Here is a 26,521-nt window from a genome sequence, read left to right on the forward strand (position 1 = left end):
GAATTGCCGGAGTTATCTGCGATTCCGCCAAGCGTCTCTCACGGCTGCCGTTTCGTGTAGAATTGCCGCTTTTAAAGCGCAAACGCGTTTAGGATGTGCCGCCGGTGGTGGAACCCCTAGCAACCCTCAAGGAGTGTTAAATTGAGTGGGTGCCTGCATTTACTTCTTTTAAATCCGTAGGCATTAATATGGTTACCCAATGAGAAAACCGTGTGTAACATAAGAGGAAAAATATCGGCCGATCCCCGAAATAGCGCAATACGGTCCCTGCACGCGGCGGAGATGAAGCAGGCTTCAAGCACTCAGCAACGTGAAGCGATAAGTGCATACATTCTTCAGAATCCCCCATATGAGGCTGATAGAGCCCGCAGCATAGACTGTCTTTACCTTTGTGCTGCCTGTCGCTTCCGCGCGAACGAAGCAGCGAGAACACAGCCCTCACAAATCTCTCAGCACACACCGCACCCAGCCCTTTTCGCGGATCGCTTTCAAGATATGGGCCCGTGCGTCTCTCCTCAAATCGAAGCCACGAGAACACAGCGCGCGAAGCTATCAGCAGTCGGCACACACTGTCTGCATCGCAGATCGCATTCAAAATATGGCCCGTGGGGCTCATAACGGTTCCACGCTCATGGATAAGGCAGTAAAGACGCATACCAGCATATAATGATCAGAACGTCATCAGCGAATCCAGCGCCTCCACTTGCAGTAGTTTTCTTGCCTTATCAATGGACCTTGCGGCGCCATCTGCAGCAGTTCGTGTCGCCGCAGAGCTGTCGATTATACCGATAGTATCAAGTTTCATAACATTGATAATGTCACCGCCCTGCATGCAGATGAACAAATCGTACAATACTTACACATACTTATACAATTTCCAGAGGAGTTTCTGCGTGGCTTTTTTCTAGCGCTTTCTCTCTTCGTGATTGATTTACTCCCATGAGCGAATAAAAATTACCCAGTGTCGCTATAGTTATTGCATCGCGCAAGGAATGGCATTAGTCGCAGCGCCATGAGTGAGAGCCACCGCTCTGGGAGTTTTTTTTTTTTTTTTTCGCGTGCCCAAATTTTCTTTTGCGAGATTTCTTACTCTATTATTCGCTTCGTAACATTGATTTCCACACACAAGATTCAATCAGCGCATTGCCAAAAGTGTAGGTTGGTCTTTCAGATTCGTAGTTAGTCAAAACTACATATGTTTTTAGAGCATGTTTGCTTTCACTGAAAACCAGCCTAATTAAAATGTCGCACAGATACCAATAACAGTGCAACAAACCGAGATTACACTAACGCTTACTGAGAGGAACATTTCCTGCTTTCTTTTTTATCTGTGAACACACCTTTGAGTTTACAACGCATATCAAAGTGAAGCTGGTCCAACGTAGCCACGCTTATTCGTACTGTCCGTGGCGAGTGCTTCGGTATAGATCAAAACCAGCATCGGCAGTAACAGATAATGAACACAGGCGCGATGAAACCGTCACCAGTGCGAGCATCGTGTACGACACTTTAATTTTAACAACTACCAAACTGTTGTCTCCCTTCTCTACATCGACAAGTTAGGCGATGCTGTGCGCACCATACGTCACCAAGTTTGTAAGTCAATGTGACCGCGCTACGCTACCACTCATTTTATGCATCGAAACTAAAAATTCTGCTACGCAGAAAAATAAAACGGACGCAGCGGCGAAACGAGATAGCATTTCACTGAAGAAGGCTTGTCGAGCGAGTGCCTCCACTGCAGCAGTGGCATAGTGCATTGGGCGTCCGTCACGGCTACGGCGGGTGCGTGGTTCGAAACCCACTGCCGGACACCCACCGTTAACTAAAAGGGTACAGGCGCTCCCCCTACCCGTGGCCCGGTAGCGTGCGGGATGTATCGACGCCTGGGAGAGGCTAACCAATGCTGCGGACCACTCTGTGAAGCACAGAATTTCGAACGGTAGCCCGAAAAGGGTGGCATGTCTCGAAGAGTCGGGCTGCGCATGGCTGCTAGGGTACCCTGTACCGCGCGTGACTCGTTCTATTCCAGAGTAAGACCCAGAGCCCGGTTACGCATGGAACCGAATAACGCTCAGTGAAATACATAGCTAGGTGATCTAGTTACGCGTACAACCGAATGACACACAAAGCCCGGTGGCATATATATAAATATATATATACGCCGGTGGCATATACGGCCCGGTGGCACGTACAGCCCGGTGACACTTGGCGGTTGATGCTAGCCCTTTATTTTCATTTCTTTTAAGAGTAATTTAAACGCGATACTAACAATTCTAAAGCATTACATAACTAAATCAAACAATAACCTTGCCGATACGATGCATACTTCGAATCTATGTGAAGCAAAGTTACCGTGCAACTGGAAATTAAGTGTTCTATCATCTGTCCATCTTTTACAAGTTGTTTTCCGACATGACGGTTACGGCCTTGCCTGGGATATCAGCAAGTATCGGTCGCCGTATGACTGGTGTCGGATATGTGTGAGCTATCTTGAACCATAATATGGTGGACACATATATAGTTGCCAATTTTAAAAGAGGTTTACTCATATGGATTCGGTTTCAGTCAAAACTAAGCCACAATGCAGCACCGCGAAATCTTCATGTGTGCGACAACATACCTAGATTTTGATCATTGGAGCAGCACGAGAGCTGCGAACCTGCACACGAGCAGCAAAGCTTGCACATACTCAATTATCAGAGAGCCGTTCGTGTACAACATAACCCTTAGAGGCGTGTGATTGCGTGCACACTGTGACGCGAGCGCGTACACTCCGCATATCTCGAGTGTTCAGTGTTATAACTCGAAACAATGGGTGAAGTCAACGTTAAAAACAGCGACGTAGCAGACCATGGCCCAGTCATCCTGAAAGAATTAAGAGTAACAGACACTAAAGAGAAACAACAAAGTTAAAGCATGGACCATGCAATTGCGCACGGCGGCCACCTTGACTTGTGCAAACTGGTAGCCGTGCCCCATCGCACCTTTCTTCCTTCCTGAAAGCTTTCGAACAAAGATGAGCAGAGCTTATGAGAGCGAGTGGGTGATGAAGAGCCTACACCATAATATTTGCTCAATGAGTTGCCGTAGTCTAAAATTTCACAAGCTGTATGTGCCTATATAAGTAAAACGTATGGCGGTTTCAGCGTATTTTCTATATTTACCCCCATCTTTTCTGGCTAGGAAGTCGATGCTCAAAGAGACACGGTGCGATGCATGGTGCGTGCACATGAGGATAATGCAAAAATACATCGCACATATGTTGTGCGCTGCGAAGATGTAAAGCCAGCTTGTATGTTGGGTTTCACTGCCGAAGTAAGCTAGTTTAATGGTGCTTTCTTTTTTCAAGGCAAATATTTCCTTATCGAGTTACCACCGCTTTTGTGTGTCCGGTATAAATGTGTAGGAGGCGGAGCCAGGAGGTAACGGCCGTGGCCACGGTTCATTAAGGCTGGCCTGCCATGGTGCCATGGGATCTCGGGAGAGGCTGATACTGCAGCGCCGCTATCCTGGTCTATTTCTCGCGCTCTACGCATGTGTGCCGTCCTCTTGTTCACCGGCTCTGGAGACGATAGCCGTGCCGCTGCAAATGTTTCTAATCTGATACTTCTAACCTGTTCTTTGCCTCTGCCGAGGGCCGAAAGAGGCTAGGAACAGCTTTTGCTGCAGTCTAAGTGCCACTTGGACCCCTGGGCTTGTTACGTACCAGCGCGTAAATGTCCAACGGCAACCAGTGAGCTTGTGGCGTCACTGGGTATGTGCAGCTGGCATATGGGCCTGGTGGTTTAATGGGACACTAAAGGTTAATATGAAGTCAAATTAAGGTGATAAAGCTATGCTCTAGAACGTCTAAGGCGTCAATATAATCTCGAACAGAGCTTTAGTGACCGAGAAATTGAGGTAAATGCATCACACGATTTGGGACCCCCCCCAGCGATATTCCGGTACTAGCCCGATAAAAGCACTCGTCATCATAATTTATGTCTCTAGTACTCAACTACTCGTATGAAAAAGATAATTTCATTAGGTTATAAGGTGGAAGAAAATGCTACTCGTCTACTTCTGTTCGATTCTAAGAAAAAAATACCACTTTGACTTTACCTTTCAGTAGTGTGGTACGCTTTCAGTAGTATGTAGAAATGTTTCTTTTTCACTCGACTTTGCGTGCTCGACTCTGCGCCACGCGCGTTTTGGAGTTTCAGTTGTTTCGTTATCGCGTCATGCTGCGCTGGGTTTGCTGGCTGGCGAAACTTGCATTTGGAACAAGCAGCGAGAATGCCATGTCCCTATGATGTCGTGGGATGCGCGTATGGTCCGCGGAACTTGGCCAAGGGCAGTTGCAGCGGCGAATCCAACGTTACTGATCCCTGTGTGCCAACGAGTGAACATCTCCATTCGAAGCGGTTAAGTGTCATACCTCTGCCACAGTGCGTTGGCAAAGAGACGCAAAGTCGCATAGTGTGGTCACTGCACTTTCGTCCAGAGGATTACGAGTTCAACGCCGAGTTACAGAAGTCGTGTGGAGTGCCTTTCAAAGCAATTTCAAAGCAACTAAGTACTCTGAGGATGTTGATGACTGAGATTATAGTAGTGATGAGGATTATAAAGTTGATAATAATGGCAATGATGATGATTGTGAGTCATGATGATAATTACGACAATTACGATCATGAGTGTAATGTTAACCGATAAAAAATTGGGGAGGCGATTGAACCTCTAGTTTACGTCGATCATAAATCATACGCTTCATAGAGGCTCTTCTCACCCCCGAATCGCCAGGGACGATATAGCTTTTCATCAACCACAGCTAGCCATTAAATAGGCTTTCAAACTTTCTCGGTCAGTGGCTTAACCGTATTCCTTCCTTGCGTGTGAACTGAATTTCCAGTTTTTTGTGACACGTGGGCAAACTCGTGAACAGCGTCCCAGATTTACAGGCTCCATGACTGCTGTATATGTCCTTAAATTTGACCCCAGATAAATTCAAACAAATTACACCATAGCCGAATGCAAATAGAACGATGCCGTGTAAGCGATTTCGAGTGAAATTTCGCAGATGCATTTCCATGCTAGCTATGCGATATCATACATAATTTATTAACACAAGCGCTAAGCTTACGTGAGCATGACTTAATTTTCCCATTGGTATTATCACACAGTAATCTTTTCGTATTTCTTAGCTCATTCCATTTAGCCTGCAAAATGCTCAGATTTGTTGAATGTTATTGATATTTCATTTCAACCAAACCGGTCGTAACACGTAATACCGGGAAGAGGATTATATGCTGGCTGCATGCCCTGGATTTACGCCTAAGCATGACATACCAATTATTCTAAAAGTAAAACAAATAGAAAAAAGTGTAAATAATTATATGCCCTACTCATATTTAAGATACGAACGTTAAATCTTCTTGACACTTATTCATGCGTGGTCCACATTTCTTCCGAATGTGAACTCGCTGTAAAACCGACTTCCCGTGAAACAGTAGATAATCGTGTGCAAGAAGGCTATGTAATTCTCTCGAACACTTCCGGAAGGAACTATGCTTTATGCCTATTATTTCTTTGCGCTCCAAATGAATTCTCCACTCATAATCTATAAAATTCTGATCATTTACTCGAAAGTTGAAAGGTAAACTTTTGTCACATTGACGTCTTTCGGAAAAATGGCAATAATGCCTCCCCGCACTGAAAATTCGCCCTTAACGTCCATTAAATTGTTGTACACATAATTTTATGGAAATGCCGTAATTACCTACATAGTATAAACTTTCATCGTGCAGCATTCACACAATCTTGCCCATTTGACCTAAATATAACAATGTTGTCTTGTTTCACTTATCGAGGAGTCTGAAAACGCAAAAAACCCATCACATATAACGTCAAAACACAAAGAAAAAGCCGGCATATGCCGTAATTGTTGCTATAGCTTTAATTATTCTCAACTCTGCCGACCATAACATATAATGGATTTCCAATATTAATGGGAAATCATTCTAAGATATCCATCTAACGCCTCTAGAAAAGAAAAAAAAAAGAATATTAGAAATGCGCTTATCCTACCAAAAACAAATACATTTCTGAATTTGCCTGCAAATTTCTTGTAAGTTCTTGTAATTTCTTGTAAATTCTTAAAATAATTTCCCAATTTCTTGTAACTAATATTGTGAGCAACCGACGCACTATGAAAAATTATGCCGTGCGAAGTATTTTGCAAGTGGCTGGCTATAACAGGGTACTTGCATTTCCACAAAGTACTTGAACGAACATGTTGTTCGAAGCCGAGCAGTTGTGTGTGTAACTTGAGCATGGGTGACAACACGACCACGACAGCGTTGACAACAATTGTCTGACGGACGGCAACGCCAGCGTGTGTACTCCGATCGTTGTACTCGACTCTACGATATGCCGATTGTTAGGTTCGACATCTGTATAGGACATGCTCGCAATATACACATATAGTGGTGTCATACACGCCTAACCGTGTCATGTGCTCTGTGGTAAAACGACGATGGCCCTATTACTACGACGAAGGAACATTAATAACCTGCTGGGCCTATACCAATTGGGAAGCCGGTACAAATTCGCATGGCTTCTGCGTAGTGTTAGCTGCTCCTAAAAAGGGACAGTGAAATTTGGTCCTACCCCTATGCGCAGTATATCGCTGTCTCTGACAGTGTCAGCTAGCACGAGGGAAGAACACGGGAAACTGGCATGGTGTGCGCGGGAAACACTTCTCAAACAGCTGGCTGATTTTAACAAGCGAGAAATACGCTTGAAATCGTGGCCGAACCTGCAGGCCCCTATGGCAGTTACGGCCGCTTAATACACGCAATCGTCCACGCAATGACATCAGTGCTTGAATCCAATTATGCTTTGCAGTCTCGTTTTGAAATTCTCCAACTCGACTTCGAGCAAGCTTGTAACTTTGTTTTTTATCAGTTTATTTGCAATCTTAGAGTGCATGATTACTGGTTCCATACTCACTGAAAGCCTGGCCTGGTTATAATGAAGCTGCATTCATAGGTTAGTTAATTAGCAACTCGTCATGACCCTCGAATAACATTCAGCGTACCATGACCATGGTCTACGCTGCCAGGCCACTTTTGTTCACTTATTTCGCCGAAGCTCTGCATTTCTAAATCAACCGAAAACGTAATCGCGCGTTTTGAGTTGCAATTGTCGGAGGTTCAAACCTCAGCATACGACGACAATGTCGCGGTGCCTTGTGCCGAGAAGGAAAGCGTCTTGGAATTTGTCCACAAGGTTAAAACATTTGTAGACATTGCGGATTGTGGAGGCAACGGGCACATTAGTGGCATCTGACACGGTGAGTATCCACTGACTCCTGCCACTTTCGATAATGGGAAATTCATTCACCTCTACCGCAAACCTTGACGACAAGCGCGAAAACACGTGGACAAAGCAAGGCACAAGTACGCAGCACGGGCTCTAACCAAAACTTTATTGCAGCGTGAAGGTGCTGTTCGACGCGTGTACATAAAGTAACCGCTACTTCCGAAAGCAAATAAAATCCGTGAGAGAAAGCAGACGGAAGAAAAATGAGTCCCTTGTCAATATTTAGAAGGGTCACCCTGTCTAACTTATTTTTCGTTTGCGAAACTATGTAATATAATTAAAATATTCACTCCAATAGAATAAATGCACTGAAATGCACAAGATTTTCGCAGATTTCTTTCCGTGGGTTAGGTTTAAAGAGGTGCAATAGCAACAACTTGTTTGGCGAATAAAAGACGGCAGATTAGGACGCGCAGTAGTATGCTAGATAATGACAAAATACGTCCTCTTTGCCGACAAAAATAATGAACCTTTGTCGCAGAAAGTTTGTCAAGTAAGAGTTTGACCACTGTTTATTTATCTATTCATTTATTTATTTATCACAATACCCACAGCGCCAGGTTGGCATTACAGTCGGGGGGGGGGGGGGGGGCGGGGGGAGACGTACATATATCATGGACAAAAAAAGCTGTTGTTAAAGAATACATCAAGAGAAAAAAATTATGGTTCTGGGCCAATCGCCAACGCAACAAAAATAGAAAAAAAGAGAAGCATAGCATAACCGTACATGCGCAAAGCGAGACAAAGCGGTTCTGGTGACGCAAGCACAAAGTACAGAACAAAAAAACTGCAAGTCACACGGCTGAAGCAAAGGCATCACTTAAAATCTCCGTTCTTCAAATATACTCTTTAACCTTAAGTGGGTGATCGCGCCTGGAGAGGTATACTGCGGTGGTTTTATGTAGCTTTTAAATGTACATTTTAATATGAATGTTTTTCTACGATATTGAAGTGTATTCCAGCCTAATGTTTCTTTTGTTTGGGCTGCGCTAAAATACCGCGTATAATTTTGAACCACGGAATGGGCTGCTAACCTTTGTAGTCTTTTTAGTTTCCTTATGTTTGTCACCGTCCACGGGTCCCCGATCGTACAAGCATATTCTAGTATTCGTCGTATATTAGCCTTTTGAAGTAAGTTACTGGTTTCTAAAGGAAAGCATTTCGCATATCTACCTCGCATAGCAAGAATTCTACACGCCTTAGCAATTATTATGACGGTGCCAGCATAGTGGAGGGGTCAACCCCATTATATTTATATTCACACACGGATGCAAGATTTTTCCCGCTAATGCTATACGTATAACACATGTGGCGACCTTCGTCTCGTATAGCACATCTGCACACTTTAATCAAGACTTATACTCATGCCCCATTTATCACACCACTCTGCAACCTTGTCTAAATCCTTCTGTACTTCATTGTAATCATCGGGACCTTTCATAACACAGTACAAGACGCAGTCATCCGCAAACGATCGGATGAAAAATGATATGCTAACAAAAACAATAGCGGACCCAAGACTGAACCTTGAGGCACCCCCGATGACACATCAACACCACGCGACCGCTTACCGCCAACGACTACGCGTTGTGTCCTACAATTTAAGTATTCTTTTATCCATTCAACAACCCTTTTATTTATGTTGTACCACAACAATTTCTCAAGCAGCAAAAAGTGGGGCACCAGGTTAAAAACCTTCCTGAAATCTAAAGAAATGCAATTTACACAGCCCCCTTTGTGAACAGTGGATGCTAGGTCGTGCGTTAATTCTGTAAGCTGAGTAATACAAGAAAGACGGCTTCAAGATACATGTTGCTGAGGGATCAATAATGAAAACAAATTAAAGTGAGTCATCATGTTGCTAAAAAGCACATGCTCAAAGACCCCTCAAGGTACACTAGTCAAGGACATCGGTCGATAATTAAACACAGATTTTCGAGGTCCTGACTTCAAAATAGGAACAACATTGGCAATTTTCTAGTCTGAATGCAACATTCCGCATGTCAAGGACTTAGCAAAGAGCACATGAAGGTATTTAGACGACGGGCCTGAACAATCGGGAAGCAGAAAGTTCGGCAAGTCATCGGGACTGCTGGCACTAGTGCTGCTTAAACGCTCAAGTTGTAGTTGAATGCCCCTCCTGTAGAAATTGATGTCATTCATAGGTTCCCCTCCGCTACACCCGTAGTGAAACATTGAATCAGTATTAATTGCGCGCGCAGCAAAAAACAGACCTGAACTAGGAGCTGAAACATTCTGCCTTATCTAGGCTATCATGAACAAGAGACCCATTTTGTTCGAGCACAGGAATTGGTCCTTTTCATGAACAAGAGACCCATTGTGTTCGTGCACAGGAATTGACACTATTCTTTTTTCAAATTATGGGGTTTTGACGTGCCAAAACCACTTTCTGATTATGAGGCACACCGTAGTGGAGGCCTCCGGAAATGTCGACTACCTCGTGTTCTTTAACGTGCAACTAAATCTAGTACAAGGGTGTTTTCGCATTTCGCCCTCATCGAAATACGGCCGTCGTGGCCGGGATTTGATCCCGCGACCTCGGGCTCAGCAGCCCAACACCATAGCCACTGAGCAACCACGGCGGGTGAAACTATTCTTTTTAATAACCTACCAGAATTCTCCAGTGCTACATATTAACCTAGAATGAAAAGAGGCACAAAAAATACCGTTCGCGTGTGATATTGCGGAATTCGCGTCATTTGACGCATGTTGCAATTGTTGCTTTTTCTGCGGTGTCGGTTTCTTCTGTAAACATTGTATACTCGATTTTTTGCCAGTGCCCTACGAACTTCCCTTGTGAACCACGGCTTAACTCTTCCCCGCCTTTCCGTCATTATCCATGAATGGACGAATTTGTCACGCAACTCGAAAATCTTATTTTTAAGTATACGCCACGATTTGTCTACGTTCAGCGATTCTTATAATGTTTCAAATACGTCGAAATACGAGTCGAGTGCCAACGAAATTTCATCGACTTGTGCCTTTAGGTAGCTGTATATCCGTCTACCTGCGCCATTAAAGACGTTAATGGACTCCGTTTTAAGTTTGCACGAAATCAGCGTTATGGTCACTTATGACTGGTAAGATGAGCACAGGTCGCGTATCCACATGCAAATTAGTAAAAAGTAAGTCTAAGACATTACTTCCATGCGTAGGTTGGCACACCAACTGCGATAGCGCAAATGAGTTGTATGATTTCATCAATTCATTTGTCGACGCAATAGATACATTAGGTATTGTAGCATTTTTCAACCAATTAATTTCAGGTAAATTAATATCACCACCGATCACTAAGGAGTCATAATTTGTCTTTTCTACATCTTCCACTAGCTTAGCTAAAACATGTACCTTCCTGCCAGGAAGCCTGTAAAAGGAACTGACCGCCAGCGATTTTTCATTTTTCAAGCGAAGTTGCACCGAGACAACCTCAGTAGAATCATTTGACTTGCCTGACATCTGCGACTCTATTTTTTGATCAACGAGAATAAGCGCACCACCCCCTTGACAGTCTCTATATTTTTTATAGCTAACGTACTTGCCAGGAAAGACATCACAATCCCTGTCGTTACCATCTGACGACGGTTCAGTGCCAAAAATTACAGATGGTTAACTCATGTCAATCAAGTATAAAATTCCACTGTTTTGTTTCGGAGGCTTTTGCAGGTAACGATAAGGCACGATAACAACGCGTCTTTCTCTCGGCTTTTTCAAACAACTCGCGCAACTTTCCCCATGGATTCATCATAAACACACTTCATCTTATGCAAGTAGAGTACGTCCCCTTAAACGCACCCTTTATCTGCCTGAGTCTGGTGTTCCTTGCCAGAACTTATTCTCTAGACACGGGAACGAGATAAAGGTTCCTTAACGGAAGTGCATGTTTCATGGCTATGATTCTTGCCTGAGCACGCGCTTGTAGTTAAGAACGAAAAGCTCTACAATTAAATATTGGACGGTGTATTCGGCATCACGCTTTAGTTCTATGTGCAGCAGAGGCCAGGCTTAGAAAGTGAAAAACCTTTCGAGAGAATGCAAGTCTCATAAAGAATGAATTCTTTCGTTTTTAAATGACACTCTGAAACACTGTCGGTCGCAACGTTTTTCGAATAGTGTTTTTATATGCCATGAGGAGGGGGGGGGGGATCACACTGCTTCACATGTAAGCAAACTAAAACTATAGATAACGTTTTTTTTATTGGTGGGACAGGCCTCATACCTGTGACATTTTCCATCACGCAATAGAGAAATAGTTTCGTTTTTATCTGCAGGGGCATTAAGGAGTTAGCAATAAATAATGAAGCCAGACCACCTAAGCGCTCTATAGCGTTAACTGGCGTCTAGGGTACATGGCGCGCCCATATGTCCCTGTTCTGTTGCGATACCGTTAAAAGACTAGCCCGTGTATTTCTTGTGGGAAAATTGATAGTTTTCTGACGGTACACAGTCACCCTTGTTGTTCGCGATAGCTGACCAAGGTGACGCCGCTGTTAAGTTTAAGTCAATGTGAAACGAAAACGCCAGTCTCAATTTGACTAGAGCTTTAGGCACATTGTTTGTGATGTCTAATATGCTGTCTTGATTACACACATTTTTGCTGACATCCATCCGTAAAGAGTAATGAATGTGGCCTACGGCTTAGAAAATCGAGCTCCTGTGCTGGAATACAGAGACTTCGTCTAAAAATTGGTCATGCATTTCCTTTGAATGAAGAATTCCAACACATTGAGCAACCTACGCGAAAGCACCCAGAAATGAATAAAAAGCTTAATAAAAACTTGTCAAAGAGTTTACTTCTTCTAGGACAACCTAAAAACATATGCACATTGTTTTAGAGCGCATCTAGTCGCACTATCACCTTCTCGGCAGTGCAGTGTTAATGCAAATGTTAATATCAATGCACAGTGAATTTAGCATATGCAAAAGTGGATGAATGAAAAAGCTTGCCTGCTCAAGTTAGATTCATTACATTACTTGACATGTTGGTTCTAATGCATTGTTATTTTCTATTTCATGTTTTCACGCACGAAATATCCCGGCTTCTACTCCCAATAAAGGTCATGGTTTGAAGACCCTCGATGAAATATACTGTGGGCATTCCTTATGCACTTCATTGTGTGCAGGTGATTATCATCACATCGGTTTCTTCGGCTTCATCGCTTGTGGGGGCTCATATCGAGTTTGACCTGTCCCTAGAGTGCGATCGGTCCGCCACGGATTTGGGGCGTATTAAAGGTCCTGTTCTCTACTACATCGCAATATCCTAATTATACATGCCTTCATTAAGTCCGGCTTTATAAAAAACCAAAGGTAGCAGGTTCGACTCTCGATTTTCACAACGTCAATTGGGAACGAAGTTGGACATATGGTCGGTTCGCACATATCTTCAAGTGAGTTCAACTCTCCCCAAACGCGAGGGTTTGACTCTCACTGATGTCGCGGGTATGAGTGTCTTAATTAGGTCTATCCTAATTACCTATATCGAAACACAGGGAAAATCAATAATAGGAACGGGGAATAGAAATGCGATCATAATGAAACACAAAATGCTATGGTGATACAATAGGTACGAGGTATCCCGAGGTATGTTGAAAGGTGTAAAGTTTCCAGGATTTAAATTTGGAAATGAGGTCGCTTGCCTGAAGTCAGGGATACAGTCAGTACTCGGTGGCGACCAACGGTCAGTCGGACTCCTCGTATTGTGCGCACACTGGAAGACTACACATGAACATGTGCAGCGCGATTAGGGCTGTACTATGTTTGGAGGGATGGAATAGCTCACAGTAAAATGGATTTTTAAGAACGTATAAGGAATTTGGAAAAAAATGAATGTGAGCTGCGAGACTGCTCACGTACTTGCAAAAGAAAAGCACCGACTCACAGTGGAGGAAAACATTTTGGAGGCAAGAATGGCAACCAACATGGCAAAAGAAGAACGCCAAATGCACTGTCACAGAGGCCAAGACTATCTCATAGGTGGCTGCAATGGAAAAGAAACCTTCAAGGAGTTACTACCAGGGAGGAAAATAAAAGCCCCACTCCTCATCTCCCGCGTTGCCCGCCAGCCCACCTTCATCTCTTACACGCCCGAGATTAAGCCGCGACGGCCAGTTGCCGTTCGCCGTGGCGAAATACACAGTCGCTGCCAGTGCCCAATGCACCCCTCCCCCCCTTTTCCCCCTTGGCCTTTTGCACGACGGTAAACGGCACGTTTTCTCACTGCCTTCCTCCCTCGCTCGCGACAAATTGAGCCGCGATCGCGGGCTTCCCTGGTGTGCTTCCACTCGCACCCTTGGACTTTATGCGGAACATCACTGTGATGCCGCCGGTGACGGGAACGACAGAATGGCGCCTGGAGCGTCCATATCACTGTGATCGCAATAAAGGTTGGGACTACACGAATAGGTACTCATTAGGTGGAATAAATACCGAGGAAAGAAATGGTGGCGGGTGAGCTTGTGCTTTGATAATTAACTGCGCTAGTGAACGTTAGCTTCATAACATACTCAAAAGAAACAAAGGCACCCAAATAAGATGCTAGGGTCATGTAAGAGCACTCGGAGCTCTAACGAAAGATGGGCAAACGGCTAAAAGGGGTGTTGGCGGTAACATGTTCGAAGGAGGCGACGCGATGCACTACATCAGAGCCGTTATTAAGGGTAACTTCGGCACGAAAGAAAGTGTATTCCAGACTCAAACAGGTCCAGCAACAAGAGAGAAGCATGTGAGAACAAAATTAGACGTATAAAATATATACTGCAAAAAAGAAAATCAGAAGAAAATGTCTCTAATAACACCGCAGCACGACTCGAGAAATTCCAATAGAGCTAATCTAAACCTCGGTCCGAAGAGCAAGGCGTTGCTGGCTAATGCCATAGAGCAAGTGATTAGATCAAAGAAGGTTGAAGTTGTATGGCGTCAAAACAAGGTGAACGTCACATACAAATGTATAGGTGATAACGACAAGACAAGTTTGTGCAGGCCAGTTAGACTAACGTAACGTACAGTGATGTTGCGTACAGTGACGTATGGTAATTTACAGTGAGTAGCAGTCGTGCTTATGAGAAGCGAAAATTCCGTTGGCTACAGGCTAGGATAATATCTTGCCACTTCTTAACAATACTTCATGTTCTTTTATGTTATTGAGTAGACACACCTTTTATTCTATTCGGAATGATTTCTCCAGTACTTTCTTCTCCCCAGGCCACCAGCTTACGCTTAAATAATTAATACGCCGCCCTTCCTTTCTGTTTGCATGAAAAATTCAAAAAGTTTATTCCATCTTCTTGCTTGTCGTATTTGTAAAACTCCGCTGTCTTTTTTCACCTTTCTCGTGGCGCATACCATTTTTATGGTAAACGGCCATAAACTCTCTTTTATGCGTTGCATATTGCAATCACTCAGTTCAGCCCTTGGGCGCGGCCGGGCAGCCACCATTGGGGGTATAAGCCATCATAGTGGCTCATACCTCTACACTAGAGTTTTATGCGTTGCATATTGCAATCACTCAGTTCAGCCTTTGGGCGCGGCCGGGCAGCCACCATTGACCTTTAGCGCAACCACGTGACGTGACGTCACGACAGCCGGAGGAAAAGCTGGGCCCCAACTCGCGCGCAATATTTATTTATTCATTTCCTCAAAGGTCTCTGTTGAGATATTACATGAGGGAGTGGGGAGTTAGTGACAAAGGTAGATACTACAAATTACAAAGGGATATTTTCGATGAGTCGCTTGAATGCAAGTGGGTCGTTGATAGTGGCAACTTCGGCAGGCAGGCCATTCCAGTCTCGTGTTGTGCGCAGAAAAAATGATTGCTGAAAAGTAACGGTATGGGCTTGTGGGGGATATACTGTATTAGAGTGACTGGTGCGGGCAATGCGATGTGCTCTTTTTATGTACGGGTTGTCAAAAGGCAAGGAATGAAAGAATTTATGAAAAAGCTTAAGACGGGCTATTCTACGGCGTGAGGCTAGAGAGGGTAGGTTTATTTGGGCTTTTAGTGCCGAGATACTTGAATTATATGAATAAGTTGACAGGATAAATCGTGTCGCGCGGTTCTGAACCGACTCGAGGGCATTAATAAGGATATTGTGGTGGGGGTCAAAAATAGCTTCGGCATACTCAAGCTTGGGCCGCACAAAGGTTAGAAAAGCAAGTTGTTTAATAGAGGGAGGAGCGAGGTAAAGGTTACGGCGTAGATAACCTAGAGTACGATTAGCAGAGTTTATTATGTGGTTAACATGACATGACATATGCAACGCATTCTTCGCTTAACCAAGCTAAGCCTGGCCATTTTTTTATAACAGCGAGTTTTCTACTCATATTTGCAATTGCCGTGTACTTGGTGGCCCACATTCTTGATATCTCCCTTCATTTCGGGTCAAAATTTTTAACAAATAGGAATTTGTAGACTCCTGCCACACATTCCTTCTATACTGTTTTCTATCAATGTCTATTCTAATAAATAGTTTCATTCCGCGCTTTTCTGGCTTCATAAGAAGCAGAGAGCTTGTTGCCCTGCAGGTCTTAAACGTGGCTTTGCAATGACACCATGCCAATCAGCCCACCGACGTTTGGTTAAGCTTAAAGCCAAGAAACCTCTTTAGATTTAGGCGCAGAATAACTCTTGCTAGCGTTAACGTTAGTACTGTTGCTGCTTTCGAAGTGCATCGCACTATCTTCAGTTTACTGTGACCTAATATTCATCTATGTTTCAATGTAGCTATGTTCCGCTTCCCCTTTATTCTCAACGTTTTATGTGTGTTTACATAGAACGTTGCATCAGATACGCACCTATACAACAATTCTGATGAATCACAGCTAGTTGAGCTAACCGGTACAATTCTACCTAAAGCGGGGATCTAATAGGCTGTACGCGGTCAAGGTGCCCTGTCCTCCTTCATTTGCGTGCTGTAGTCTTTTCCCGTCCTTTAAGTAAGAATACAATTACTGCAGAACAAATATTTTGTTATTTATAAGATACACTTTGTACAATTTGAAAGAGTGAATTTGAAGTGTCTTGGCCACATTTGGGTTATCCAGTTGTCTTCTTCTGAAGCATTCGCACTGCATAAACATGCAGTGTTTTAATAATATTGAAGAACATGGCACGTATCATTTACAAGCACGCATTGGACGAGCAGGTACGTCCTCGTGCTCGAGGACTCCACCACGGGCGCCACAGCTGCCCTCGGTGCCGGCATACGGGTCGTCAAGGTATCTGATCCACGCATAGATGAAGACAGCAAGCGCCAGGCAACCACTTGCATGAATACGTTGATGAACTTCAAGCCCGAGCTCTTAGAACCTCCGCGATTTGAGGACGGCCCCTGCGTAGGTTAGTACGGCATTTTATATGCGAATCACTTCAGCCAATCCATATCAAAGGTCCACAAAGTGTAGGACAAACGCAAGACTATTTCACATTCACACAAGGTAATCATCTATTACCTCTTCCATATATTCACTTTGCATTGACAGCAAAATACGCTTGTTTTAGGTTCTATCGCTGGCCCGTAGTAATTCTGAATGCTATTGATTGAAGTGTTGATCTTCGATGCAGATAGTGTAGCCCATTTTTCACTCTTTTCTCCATCCTAAAATAGGTCAGCACCATCGTGGTCTGTACAGCAGGTATAAAATAGGCTCCGAATAATGAATACCTTTTGACGATGAGCACCACGATAAACATGGGACGTGATGCAAACACTACCCATGAGCAGTGTCGTGTTGCTTTCTGGTCCATTGTTCATCGGTTTTCTTCGATAACACAGAGTACCCACTCAACCAGCATTCAATGCTTCTATTGAACACTTTCCTTCTGAAGGGCAATAATAGGAAATGTACCTTGAGAAGCTTTAACAGGGAAAGAAAAACTGATATATATTCGTCATCATGCGTTTGGTGCCACACGCGGGGGGTGCCGCCGAGATAAAAGATGACATTGGCGAGCATAATCGTTGGGTACCACCTGTTATTACCACTGGTGTGTTCATAGAGCTTGATCCAGTCGTCGACATCCTGTCCCCCCAGGTCAGAGAACACACCTGGGTCACGATGTGGGGCAACCGTGACGATTGGAGCATTCGGACAAGCCGAAGCCGTTGCAGAGGCGGGCTCGTCACCGGCAGGCATGGTGACAATCTCGGTGTGCCGACCACTTCGGAGTTCCGTGGTGAGGACGGGGTTCGCTGACCTCCACCAGAAATATTATGTGTGGAAAGACACAGACGAAAGATGCTATTTACACGCTATTTAAACTCGAGCCAGGCAGAAAGGCTGACAGTCGTTCGTGCCAAGGGCACCGACCAACTTCTTCGTCGTTCTCGCGGCGCCTCGTCTCTTGAGCATCGCTCTATGATATCGTAATAATACTTTGTGTCAAACGAATGCAGATATAGGAATGCAGGAAGTAGAAGTGTTAGGCAAGGGTTAATATTAGTGATCAATGATTAGTTTCGTTTGAGACGGCTCTCGATTTAAAGTGAGAAAGAGCAAGGCTATTCAATAGAATACCACGCAACCTAGCCGTAGTCGAGGTCAGAGCAGATGAATTTAAGCTGTTGCTCCCAAATAAATAGGCAGCTTTATAACTGGAAGATAACGATATAGGATAGAGCTAATGAATGAACGCTTAACCTGGCTGATGTCAGACGCAGCAGTTGAAATGGGAGGTACGGCACCAAGGCAGGAAGTTCGCTTAAGTTAGAATAAAGAAATCACAAATCTTGAAAGTGTCTAACTCAGAATATCAGATAAAACTCGCGGAATTTTCAAAGCTGATAAACAAGAAGAAATTAGTTTCTATTAAAAATGATAAAACGGAAAAAAATTTGGATGCCGTAAGAAAGTGGACGCAGTAAGAAAACATGGCATATCAAATACCAAAAAGAATCCACTGAAAGATTAGCAGGGCAATGTCATCAGCAGTTTCGATGGCATAGGAAAGCTTGCAGATTATTTTCTATCGACCAATACAGCAAACAGAGGAGCCACGCAACCATGATTGGAAGTAGTGACATGCAAGATAGAGAGGCTCCTTGTGTAACAAGAGATTGCTTTCTAGGAATTTGCAAGACATATCTCGCGAAAGGGTTAGGGGAAGATGGAATAACAAGCCATTTCATCAAAGCTGGCGGGGATACTCCTTTATTTATTCGTTTGGTTTGACACGGGCCATAACTTTGAGTGGCTTGCGTCCCTTTATACCAAATGCTTCACGACTTTTCACGGCTTTTATCGCACCGAGAGATATGAGTAACACCAGCACATTTTTCTCCGCTTTAACCCCTTGACAAGAGCACAATTGCTGACAGTAGAACAAGCTTAATCTTAATGTTTGCAGCTGCAAATACGTCGGCACCATGCACATCGGCTAAGCGATTGTCTCCACGCTATGGACGCCGTTTGAATGGATTCATAAAGTAACGAGCTTCGACCATGATGACAACACACTTCATGGGTGTGTGGGTCGATAAGCTTACACAAGCTGTTCGTCAGACGTTGGCGCTCGGTCCTTCAGTAACGTAACCCACAGATTCCCACGGGAGCATGCTGCGCTGAGCGAGCAGGAGTGAGCTCAGCAAACGGGCTCAATGAACCGGGGCGGCCGCGGCATCTATGCTGCAGGCGCGTCGCCATATGCAACGGTAGTGGCTTCTCGGTTAACACCCGTTCTTCTTGTTGATCTCCACAAATGTGGCTAATAAGCTATGTGACGAGCAAAACGAGAACAAGCTGAAAGCAGGAGCCTTTTAAGCAGGAGCCTACGTTTCGGCAAGCGGACTTGTCTTCTTCAAGGCGACATGTTTTCCTCGCCACAGTATATATAGATTGGGTTCTTATGAAGGAGAGAGGGCGTCTGCTATGCTAATAAGCTGTATGTACGAAACCACTTGCAAAAGAAACTCTGGGTGTCACCGCTCTAGGAAAAAAAAATTTGTTGAAAAATGCCCGTTGGGCCGCATATTCTTGAGCAGAATATTTGAGCCGTTTAATAAGCCGGCAGATTTGATCTATAATACCGCATGACGATATGGCGTCATGTGTGCCGTTTTGCAAGCGGGCATTCTCTGCAACGAATTGTGCCGTTTAAATGCGGGCCCGATATACAAGAGCCGAATAAAATGGGCCGCATAAGCAGTAGTCTGCCTGGAGTGAGCCATTTGTAAGCGTTGAAATATTGACCTCCTCTCCACGCTATACACGTTGTTTTATTCGGTATTGACTCAGCGTGTACGAAAGAAGTGGGCGTTCTATTGTACCTTTGGACCCGTTGCTTCGCCTCCGCGGTTCACGGCGACTTCGAATGGCCCGAGTTATCTATGACCCCGTCAAGCGTCCCGCACGTCTGTACTATCGCGTAGAATTGGCTAGTTGAAAACGCAAACGCGCTTATGAATGGCCGCCGGTGCTAGAACCTGTGGTAAAGCTCACAGAATAATGAAGTGACTGGCTGTCTGCATTTACTACTTTTAAATGCGTAGCATTGATATGTTTATCCTACGAGAAAACCATCCGTAACGTAAGACGAAAAGCTTCGGCCGATCCACGAAACAGCGCAATGCCGGTACTGCCCATGGAAGAGATGAAGCAGGCTTCAAGCACTGAGCAAAGTGAAGCCAAAAGTGCATAGATTCCTCAGAATCACGCATACGATACAGAGAGATCCCGCAGCAGCGAGCTGCTATACCTTCGTGCTGCCTGTGGCTTCAAAGCGAACGAAGTGGCGAGACCACAGCCCTCTCAAATCTCTGAGCACATGGCGCACCCAGTGCTTTTCGCGGATCGCTTTCAAGATATGGGCGCATACGTCTCTCCTCAACGCGAAGCCACGAGAACACAACGCGCAAAGCTATCAGAAGTCGGTACACAGTGTCGGCATCGCAGATTGCGTTCACGATATGGTCAGCGCTGTGCATACCGGTTCGACGTTCATGGATAAGGCGCGAAACAGGGATGCCAGCTTATAACAATCAGATCGTCATCAGCGCGTCCAGTGCCTCCACTTGCAGTAGTTTGCTGGCCTTGTCAATTGACCATGCGTCGCCGTCGGCAGCATAGCGTGTCACCGCAGCGCTGTCGTTTATAGGGATCGTATCAAGTTTCATAACATTGATAATGACACCGTCCTGCTTGGAGATGTGCAAGTGGTACAATGCTTACACATACTTTCAGTTTCAGTTCAGTTTGAGTTTATTGTTCATTCAAAAAACAATGAGTAAATAACAAATAGTATGCAGACGAGGGTCTCAAATTCAATGACTGCAACGGGACCCTCGCTTCTAAAAAGGAAGAAGAAAGATGTGTACAAAACGTGGGTTAAAGCAGCAAATATTTTAAAAAAGTACAGGGAAAACAAATAATTGCGCGTAATGCAATAAATTGGTAAGAGACAACACACAAAAAATTACATATATCAAAAGGCATAATTATACAGAGAACATGTTATAGGAATGAAACTATTTTCAAAAAGAAATAAAACGCCTTAACTTATGTTTGAATACATTCAAAGATGACCTTAGTTTAAGTGAATGGGGTAGGTCGTTCCATATGTGTAATGCTGAAAACGACGATGTCATTTTTCCGTAGCTTGTGTTACATTTAGGTAATAAATGTTGTAATAATACGCAAATCTAGTGTGGTTGGTATTAGTGAGTAATTAAATTACAGTGCACAAATTCGTAAGGAACTTGTTTGTTAAGTAATTTAAAAGAAAGAATACTTAGTTGACACTTAACCAAGACAGATACAGATAGTATAAAGTTTGCCTGCAGTAGCGGGAGAGCATTTGAGTAATAAGATATGTTGGTGAGTATGCGAATAGCCTGGTTCTGTGTGTGTTGAACAGACGAGAGGTGGCAGTTATACGTGATTCACCAGGAATCAATACCATAGGTGATAGACTATAAATAAGCGAAAAGTATAGAGATAACAATATGTGCTGTGAAAGAAATCCAAGTGATTTTATGAGATCTCTTACACCAAAAGCTGCTTTCTACTTAACAAAAACGACATGATTAGTAAATTTCAAGTGAGAATCTAATTTCAATCCAAGGAACACACAGTCCGCGTCAGGAATAAGGGGACTGTCGACAGTTACTTGGGAGATAGAGGGCGCGATCCTTTTCTTTGTTTTAAATAACATGAACTCAGCTTTGAAAGGGTTTAAAATTACATTATTTAACTGACACCATTCAACTATTGTCGCTATAGTTCATCGTTCAGTTTCGCGAGTAAGGCTTGTTAAAAGTTATCAGACATGGGAATAGTGGTATCATCAGCATATAAAATAGCTTTAGACGCAACATCGTGTGACTAAACGTGTGGCCCACAACATCGTGTAAGTCGTTCATGTAAATGCGAAACAACAAGGGTCCCAGTATTGAGCCCTGCAGTACCCCTTGATAAATAACTTTCGGCTCGGAATAATTAAGCGCCCCCTACACAGACCTAAAGAACTTCCAGAGGAGTTTTGGCGTGGCTTTCTTCTAGTGCTTTCCTTCTTCCAGATTGTTTTCCTCCCATGAGTGAATAAAAATTACACAGTGGCGCATTGGTTATTGCATCGCGCAGGGAATGGCATTAGTGGCAGTGCCATGAGTGAGAACCGCCGATGTGGGTGGTTCTTTGTTTTTTGGCATGCCGAAATCTTCCTTTCCGTGATTTCGTACTCTATTATTGACATCGCAAATGCGCGTTCTACGCAAGATTCATTCAGCGCATTGGCAGAGGTGTGCGTTGGTCTTTCAGCTTTGCAGTTCGACAAAACTAAATACGTTTTAAGAACATGTTTGCTTTCACCAAAAACGAGTCTAATGAAAATGTCGCACAGATGCCAATAACAGCGTAACTAACAAGTATTACACTAGCGCTTACTGAGAGAGAATTTCTTGCTTTCTTTTTTATCTGTGAACGCACCTGTGAGTTCGTAACGCATATCAAAGTGAAGCAGGCCTAGCGCAGACATGCTCATGCGTACTTTCCTTGGCGAGTGCTTCGATATAGACCATAACCAGCATCCGCAGTAACAGACAATGAACGCAAGCCTACAAAACCCTTGTCAGTGTGAGCATCGTGTGCGACGGTTTAGGTTTTGACAACCCGAGTGTTATCTTCCTTCCCTACATTAATAAGTTAGGTGATGCTGTGCGCATCATACGTCACCGACTTTTTAACCCGATGTGACCGCGCTACGCTAACACTCCATTTATGCACCGAAACCAAAATTTTGCCATGCAAAAAAATAAAAAAGACGCAACGGCGAAACGAGATAGCATTTCACTGAAGAAAGGCTTATCGAGCGAGTGCCTCCACCGCAGCCGTGGCCTAGTGCATTGGGCGTCCGTAACGGCTGCGGCAGGTGGGTGGTTCGAAACCCACTGCCGGACACCCACCGGTAACTAATAGGGTACAGGCGCTCCCCCTACCCGTATCGCGGTTGGGTGCGGAATGTATCGACGCCTGGGAGAGGCTAACCAATGCTGCGGACCACCGTGTGAAGCACACAATTTCGAACGGTAGCCCGAAAAGGGTGGCATGTCTCGAAGAGTCGTAGTGCGCATCGCTGCTAGGGTGGCATCTGGCATGTGCGGCGCGCGATTTGTTCTATTCCAGAATAAGACCGACAGCCCGGTTCCGCATGCAACCAAATAACGCCAAGTGATACAAAGCCCGGTGATCAAGCACAACCGAGTGAAAACAAAGCCCGGTGACATATATACCCCCGGTGGCATATATGGCCCGGTGGCACATAAGGGCCGGTGACGCTTGGCGGTTGGTGTTAGCCCCTTTTTGTTTAATTTTTTAACAGTAACTTATACGTGATGCTGACAACTCTAAAGCATTACATAACTCAAAAGAAAACAATAACCTTGCCGATACGACGTATATTTCGAATCTATGTGAAGCAAAGGTACCATGAAACTGGAAATTAAGTGTTCTATCATCTGTCCGTCTTTTACAAGTTGTTTTGCGACGTGACGGTTATGGCCTTGCCTGGCAAATCAGCAAGTGTCGTTCGCTGTATGTCTGGTGTCGTTTTTTCGCGTTCTTCTATAGTGACAGCTAGCGCTTTGAGGAGCTGCATTAAACTGCGATGACTACATTCTAAGTTCATCTATAATGCTATCGCTTTTAAATATTGTAGTCTGATGGCGCTGGCTTAAGGCCTTTGTTCTGGGTAGTGGAGCGTTCACACCACTATCATGTACGGATTTCTTATATTACGTGAATGAGCTATTTGCCAAGAGAACAAAGGCAGCCACTAGCAGTAGTGCCTTTTGGTGGAATTCGTCAACAAAGCTTCAGTAAATGACAATCCTCAGCTTTTCTTACATATAAAATATTGTCGCCTATGTTTTCTGTTTTTCTTTTGGCAGCTCCTCAAACAACAAGGCGCATTGTCCTTCCCATTATCATAAAGTAGCAGGTGTAAGGATTTTCTGGTAACTTGAAAGAAGAACACGTGTTGTGGTGCCTACGTGGCTTTGCACACGGTACCGGTGCATGACGTCTTGGTATGCACAAGCTGCCCACATTCCGTGTGTTAACAGATATGAAATTACTGCTACATTTAAAGCCTTGTGCAGTTTAGCTGAGCAGTCCCATCGTGCTATGCTTCTGTTACCCTCTGCTATTTGTTTCACGAGCTTTCTTTTCTCCGTCAAAGACACCGAAAAGCGGTACACCGGAGCTGCGTTGAGATTGGCCTCCCAATATGGCAAGCAGTTGACGTCGGAGCTTAAACTGTGGGTGCTGGGCACGCCAAACACCAACACGGGGCGCAGGGTTGTCGAATACCACGGTCTCCCGATCACTCCAGACAGCTTCATGGAAGCGAAGGAACCAGTATGCGAGGAAGTTCTCCCCATCGACGAACTCACGCCCGGTGAGATCGCCCCTCTGGGAACCACTTTACTTCACTGAATCGTAACTACCTCATTCCGTGCCTAATATTCATACTACCGGGAAAACTTCATGTGTACCAACGACATTAGTGCCATATGTTCTCTTGTGTTTGTGGTGGTGCTAGAATGCGAAATTCCAGGTTTCGATGGTTACGAAAAAGAAAAGCCTGTCTCAGCTGACTATATGATAATTAATCACTGGGAACAGTGGTCACTAGCAGCGTGCTCCTGGATTCGCTTAGTTATTTCTACTACAGTGCAATGCTGAGTAGCAACTGACAGTTCTCGCAGCCAGTGATAGTAGCGCATATGAAAAACGTGTAAGTAATCATCAGGGAAGCATAATTTATGACGTAGTTCTCGCCGGATATGACATATTCGTAGCGAGAGTATAGCTTCGTAATTTTCTTTTCCTTGTGTGGTAGTGCTATATTCGGAACAGCATGTGTGTTCCCCTTATTGCGCATCGTCAAAACGTGTTTTTTTTTTTCACAGGTTCACAGCATAGATGCTATTTCTGCACTAAAACGCGCCGAAACATGCCGAAACTTGTGCTTCAAGGCTCACATTTCGCAACATCCTATTATTCCGTAATCCGACCTCTACAAGCACAGATTGGGAGAGACTTGTGGTAGCCACGCATCAATATCTCTGTAAGAAAGCGAATTTCAATATCTTCTCAGCACGTGTGTCAATCTCAAGTAGAGCCTTTCTTGTTTGGCTTTTTGGCTTCCCTACCTCTTGATGTATTAAACCGATAGTCTTTATAGCTTATGTTCGTATGCTGCGGTATGTGCAATCACTTTTATGTTGACAGTTTCAATAAAGATTTAGCTGACGGTACATTTAGCTCGTACTGTCTTCTTCTAGTCTGTGTGTGTGTGTCACTTCGCGCTACAATACAAGAATATACGCTACAAGCACGTCACGTGATGGCAACCTTGTGTTGCCCCCACTGTCTTTGTTCTGTAACTATTGCGGTCGCCTCTTTCGATCAAAACTGGTAGCACTCTTTAAGTATCCTCAAACGCTCGACGGCCTTCAAGCAAAGTTCTCCCTACCATGCGTGTATGCAGGTGCTGACCGCATCGTGCGCCACCTACAGGCTAACGGCATCCCCATGGCCGTCACGACCACCTCGAAACGCGCTTCATTTGACCTCAAGATGACACGGCATCAAGATCTTCTGACACTCTTTCACCACGTGGTCTGCTCGGGCGGAGACCCGGATGTAAATCGCGGCAAGCCACAACCAGACATATTCCTTGTTGCCGCGTCCAGGTTCGATAAGAAGGCACTTCCGAAAAGGTAGCCTGTATATAATTTCATCAAGATAACTTATGTATGTTCTTTTTGTTCGACCGCAGTGCCGTGCTTCGTGTTTTCAACAGGCAATGTTTGTTTGTCCCTTACGCAGGTGCTACCTTTTCAAATATTTCACTCCGAGGCATCTTCTTCGATGCATGTTTTAGAGACATCTCATACCGCACACGCAGTATATAAACCAGTAGTAAGACTTAGTTTACTGACTCAACAGGCTCAGTTGCAACCTGTTCTAACATTTGCTTTTGATAACCTAACATATCCTGATATTCGAGATCGCAAGGACAGGCCTTCGTCTTGAATTGGACATAAAAATAGCCTAGGAATGATTATGATGATGATGATAATGACATAAGAAAAGGAATTGCAATTCCTCGCACCTCTTTACCACAGGTACTGGTGTTTGAAAACTCTCCCATGGGCGTCGAAGCTGCCTTAGCCGCCGGCATGCAAGTTGTCATGGTTTCAGCACCTCGTGTCGAAGAAGAGAACCCGCGCCACGCCACCGTGCACCTCACCTCGCTACTGGAATTCAAGCCAGAGCTCTTTGGTCTCCCTTCTTTTCCCGATTCTCCGAAGAAGAAGTGAAGCACTGGAATAAAGATTCGCAGTCGAAGAAATATCTTGTAGCCTATCTGATGCAATAGTTGTGTCTATTCAGTGCACGTTGCATAAAAACACATCTCCTCTTCATTTTGAGGTTCAGTGATCTATCCTCACCCACACAACTTATTGAACGCCCGGATCTGGTAAATGCGACCTATAAAAAATAAGTTGTCTTGTTCAACCTGCGACATAGCAGGTAATGGCCCCGTCTTCCGGAAAAAATTTAGAGTAAAAGCACTAAAGAGAAAGAACAAAGTTAGTTAAACGTGCGCCATACAATGGGACACGGCGGCCGCCGGGATTTG

General features: G+C 44.4%; 1 protein-coding gene across 1 annotated transcript; it reads left to right on the forward strand.

The window, feature by feature from the left end:
* The first annotated feature begins 9,387 nt into the window (after positions 1 to 9,387).
* LOC129386781 (probable pseudouridine-5'-phosphatase) lies at positions 9,388 to 26,198 on the forward strand. Its single transcript, XM_072284088.1, has 6 exons — positions 9,388 to 9,393; positions 12,504 to 12,577; positions 16,524 to 16,717; positions 24,050 to 24,268; positions 25,364 to 25,518; positions 26,004 to 26,198. Exons 1-6 carry the CDS (start codon positions 9,388 to 9,390, stop codon positions 26,196 to 26,198), a joined length of 843 nt encoding a protein of 280 aa, XP_072140189.1.
* The last annotated feature ends 323 nt before the right edge of the window (positions 26,199 to 26,521 follow it).

The sequence above is a fragment of the Dermacentor andersoni genome, chromosome 8, assembly GCF_023375885.2.
Source record: "Dermacentor andersoni chromosome 8, qqDerAnde1_hic_scaffold, whole genome shotgun sequence".
NCBI classification, from domain to species: Eukaryota; Metazoa; Arthropoda; class Arachnida; order Ixodida; family Ixodidae; genus Dermacentor; species Dermacentor andersoni.

What these genes read in the sequence shown, in the direction of transcription:
- LOC129386781 (XM_072284088.1), top strand. An exon ending in CATCGACGAACTCACGCCCG is followed by an intron (nt 24,269 to 25,363) that starts GTGAGATCGCCC and finishes GCGTGTATGCAG; the next exon opens with GTGCTGACCGCATCGTGCGC. An exon ending in GCTCGGGCGGAGACCCGGAT is followed by an intron (nt 25,519 to 26,003) that starts GTAAATCGCGGC and finishes TCTTTACCACAG; the next exon opens with GTACTGGTGTTTGAAAACTC.